The following is a 4,249-nucleotide window of genomic DNA, read 5'->3' as shown; positions in this document are numbered from 1 at the left end:
AATTGATTTATTTTTGTAATTCTTTCTACTCCACAGCTTTGACCAAGGATTTAAAATATTATTTCTTCCAAGCTTGTGGCAAATTAAAAGATAAACTTGAACAAAGTAGAGGAAAAACAACAAATGCAAACGTCTTTAGACCACGAAGGCTCCCCGGATGGTGAGAAAAATATGAAATTGATTTGCTGTGGTCTGGATAGTTATAAGATCTCAAGGCAGGAAAGACGCTTAACAACGGCCGCCATCGCTCCCCTGGAGCTCCACAAACTGGAAAATCTATCCCATAAACACTGAAGCAATTTTACTCAGACACAGTTGTATATACCAGAGAATGTTCAGATGAGAAGAGTGTACATAAATAACAGCCGTCTGAGTGAGGCGGTCACAACAGACAAAGTCAAGACGAGATCCCTTTTTATTCTAAGCTCACAAAAACAAACTGGAGGTGGATTTTTTATTATTTCGAACGGCAGTAGCAGCAGCAGGTGTAACTGTAGCTGTGACAGCAGTGGTTCTGTACCGTGTCTCCTGTCCAGGCAGCCAGAACCACGGCGGGCTGAGTGTGTTCAGTGTGGCGCCAGTAGAGGGCAGCATTGGTCCGGGACAGAGCCAGGACGTTGTTGTCACCTTCCAGCCGGACCACCCGTCTGTCAACTATTCTGATAGACTCACTGTAGAGCTCCTGAATAAGGTCGGCTCAATGGCACACACACACACACACACACACACACACACACACACACACACACTCATGTCCTTGCCTGTGAACACTGGCTGTAAACGTGTGGTCCCTGCAAACTGCTGCCCCCAGTGCATTCATGTTATTCACATGTACTTGCTCCTCGCTGTACGTCCTCGTCTCACTGCTGCATTAACCCTACGTCATCTCTGCCTCCCAGACTACAGTGTGTGTGCTGGATCTGAAGGGTGCAGCCTCTTCACATGACATGTATGTATGTGGAGGAGACCTGCTGACGGCGCCTGTCGAGTCCCTCCTCCCTTCGCTGATAACCGATCAGCCTCCGCTCACAGGTACCAAAGTCTTCATCTCCTCATCAGGGTTACCACTTTCTTCCTGTGTGATGGAAGCCATGTATAAACCATGTGTTATTTCCTGAAGCATGTTGGACATCATGCAATGGTCCAAAAAACAGGAAAACACAGAGGTTGGTCCATAAAACGGTAACCGGTCAGGCTTACTGTCATGTGTAATCGCCCCCCAAAAGCCCGTTGTGAGCGAGGAGAACCCTGGAGATGCATGGTCGCTGTGGAACAGACCGACTCTACAGTGTTTATCTGTATAAATTATCCATGGAATCAAGTTGGAGCACATTCTCCAGCATACTGAGCACTCCAGCAAGACAGGAAGTCCTTTGATCAGGACTGTAAAGATGAGTAAAACCTTCCAGACACATTCTACGGTTTATGTGAATAAGGGCAGCATTTATGCTAATCGTAGCATGCTGACAGCCCGTGTGCTAGCAGTCAGATCAGCATTCACCACAAAACGTGTGTGTGTGAAAATAGGCACACCTCCTAAACAAGGTTATAGTAAATGTTCTCTATTGAAGAGGCGCTGCTGCATTAAAGCACCGTCAGCCATCGGATGGGACCTGAAGCTCTGCTTTGATTGTGTTACACAAGCAGAAGTGAGTAAAGAGGTGTTCAGTGTAAAGGCCTCCCATTCACACGCTGTTCAGATGTTCATAGTTACAAAGGATCACGCGTGTTCATGATTACAGTTGTAAAATGTACGCTGCACATTCTATGTTTTCCCCTTTCTGTCATGGCAGCTTTCATTTATTTGTATTTGATATGAAAATCTATGGAGCTGCAAGGTGGATTAGTGTTTAGCACGGTCACCTCACAGCTAGAAGGTCGCCGGTTGGCGTCCCGGTGAGGACACCCGGGATCTTTCTGCGTGGAGTCTCCATGTTCTCCCCGTGCAGCGTGGGTTCTCTCCGGGTTCTCCGGCTTCCTCCCACAGTCCAGAAACATGCTGAGGTTAATTGGTGATTGTAAATTGTCCGTAGGTGTGAATGTGAGTGTGCTTGGTTGTCTGTCTCTAAGTGTAGCCCTGTGATAGACTGGTTACCTGTCCAGGTGAACCTGCCTTCACCCTGAGTCAGCTGGGATAGACTCCGCCCCCCATGACCCTGGTGAGGATTAAGGTGTAGAGATGATGGATGGATGAAAATCTATTAACAGACTCTTGAAACTCAAATATTAATGTCATATTTACATTAATTGATATTGAAATTAATTCCAATTCATAGTTTCTACATGACCAAGGGTGCACAGGTCTGTGTAAAGCCGTGTGTCCACGTCTGCAGGAGTTTGTGTGCAGCTTCAAATGTGTGTCCATAAGAGCCAAAGGTTCCAAAAATGTCTCAGCATGCAGACGTCCAGTGTGGTCTCAGCAGGATTATATGGGAGCTGAACTATCACCTCTGCAATACAATAATGTAGAAATGTGCAGCAAGCACTCAGAAACAATCTGCAAAAATGTTTACATGATTATAGTTTTAGGATCTAATTAGTGCAATAGTTGAATAGAAGTCAATGGATACCTAGAATGTAACAAACAAGACATTTGCCCGACCAGCTTGTCTGTGAAGCTGAGCTCGCTTACAGTGGTGCGTTTAGCTAAATGCTAAAACTGATCAGTAGTAATTAGTTTTCCAGGTGTTTAATTTGAGGTATTGGACAAATGAAAAAAACGATCTGTTGATGCTGCTTTATGGAAACCATCAGGTTTATTTTACGTCATCCTACAGAGAACATGGACGTCTGTAACATAATGTGTGAACTCATTCAGTCGTTGAGAGATTTCCATCAGAACCACAGTGTTGCACTGACTGACACACTCCATCCCTAGAACCCTGCTTCCAGTCTGGGCAATATGCATTTAAAACTCCAGCATTGTTTTCTAAAAAGCCCTGCTGGGGTGTAAACGAACTGCTTCCACAAGTTCCAGTAAAAAGCAGGAAAGATGAATGTTCTGTTGTAAAAGAGCTAAAACCTGCAAACCTCTGCTCTACTTTGCAGAGTCAGAGGTGGTGGAGAAGTCCGGCGTTCCTTTGCTGGTGACCCTGCGGGCCGCCTACAGCACAGGCACCATCACACCTGCAGTCAGGGAGCTGCAGGTGGGCTGCATCCACTCCAGTCAGGCCAGTAAGAAGGTACTGGGACGGCACCAGACACTGACAGTCACACATCTGCTCAGATGAACAGTTCACTGCTGCATCATGCAAAGAAGGTGAAGTAAAGCCTCTTTGAACACGTCATCCTTTGTGTCCCAGAGCGGTGAGTTTTGCTGGGACAACACGACGTCCCTGCAGCAGCACGGCTTCAGCGTGAAGCCCTGCAAAGGCAGCGTGGTAGCAGGCCACAAACGCACCATCACCATCACATGGACGCCCCCCACTGGATATCAGGTGAGGAGGAGATGGTTTTACTGCTGGTGTGCTATTGACTAAACATCTTTTTACAGAAGAGAGAACACAGGCTGTCCGTCTGTTGTAGCTTTTCAACGAACTCTACAACAAATATCTCCTACTTTTCTGTTAACCTTTGAAGCAGCCGTATCACAACCATATTGTAAAATAATTAAAGCAAAAGGCTCCTTATAATTAGGATCTTTAGGTAAAATGATTTCACTGATTGATAAGAAGTATGTAAAGTCTGAGGCACAGAAAACAAACTACAGAACTGCCAGCAAACGTCGTTGTTACTTCAGTGTTTTAGCATCCTGTCGACGTCTCGTTCATCTTGTTTCTTTTTACCACATCAGTTCAAACCTTCTGGTGGAAACACTGGTGCCTGTTAATGTTTGGTGATCAGACAGTAGAAGGTTATAAGTGCTGGCATAAGATAATCAGCAGCTTTAACATCAATCCAATCACATTTTAGTAGTTCCCTCGTACTTCAGCCGTTTGTCGCTGCGCTGGCTGATGGACGTGTGTGTGTGTGTGTGTGTGTGTGTGTGTGTGTGTGTGTTCCAGCCCTACGAGGTGGTGCAGCTGTGTGTGCCTCTCACTGTAAAGGGCGACGAGACGGACGTTTACAGAGTCACCCTGATGGCTTCGGTCTCCGTGAGTGCTGACTGACCTCCACGCTTCCTGGATTGTGGCCAGCAGGACGTCTGCTCACACATAATACAGACAGAGGCGTGATGTAGTGTGTACAGGCAGAGCCAGCGTTAACGAATGTATTCTGTAATTATTAAATGTGTTGTCTGAGGATCTGA

The 4,249-nt window shown here is 46.0% G+C and overlaps 1 protein-coding gene across 1 annotated transcript in view; it reads left to right on the top strand.

The window, feature by feature from the left end:
• The window catches only part of cfap74 (cilia and flagella associated protein 74), a 57,749-nt gene extending 53,500 nt beyond the window's left edge, over window positions 1-4,249 (top strand). Inside the window, exons 34-38 of the mRNA XM_008285085.1 lie at window positions 537-691; window positions 900-1,032; window positions 3,049-3,182; window positions 3,303-3,437; window positions 4,005-4,249. Of these exons, the coding sequence (XP_008283307.1) occupies window positions 537-691; window positions 900-1,032; window positions 3,049-3,182; window positions 3,303-3,437; window positions 4,005-4,109 (662 nt within the window). The 3' untranslated portion in view covers window positions 4,110-4,249. The remainder of the gene's footprint in view (window positions 1-536; window positions 692-899; window positions 1,033-3,048; window positions 3,183-3,302; window positions 3,438-4,004) is intronic.

This window comes from Stegastes partitus, unplaced genomic scaffold (genome assembly GCF_000690725.1).
Source record: "Stegastes partitus isolate 25-593 unplaced genomic scaffold, Stegastes_partitus-1.0.2 Scaffold386, whole genome shotgun sequence".
NCBI classification, from domain to species: Eukaryota; Metazoa; Chordata; class Actinopteri; family Pomacentridae; genus Stegastes; species Stegastes partitus.
Note: the sequence above shows the minus strand (reverse complement) of the source record. Positions and strands in the feature narration are given on the sequence as shown.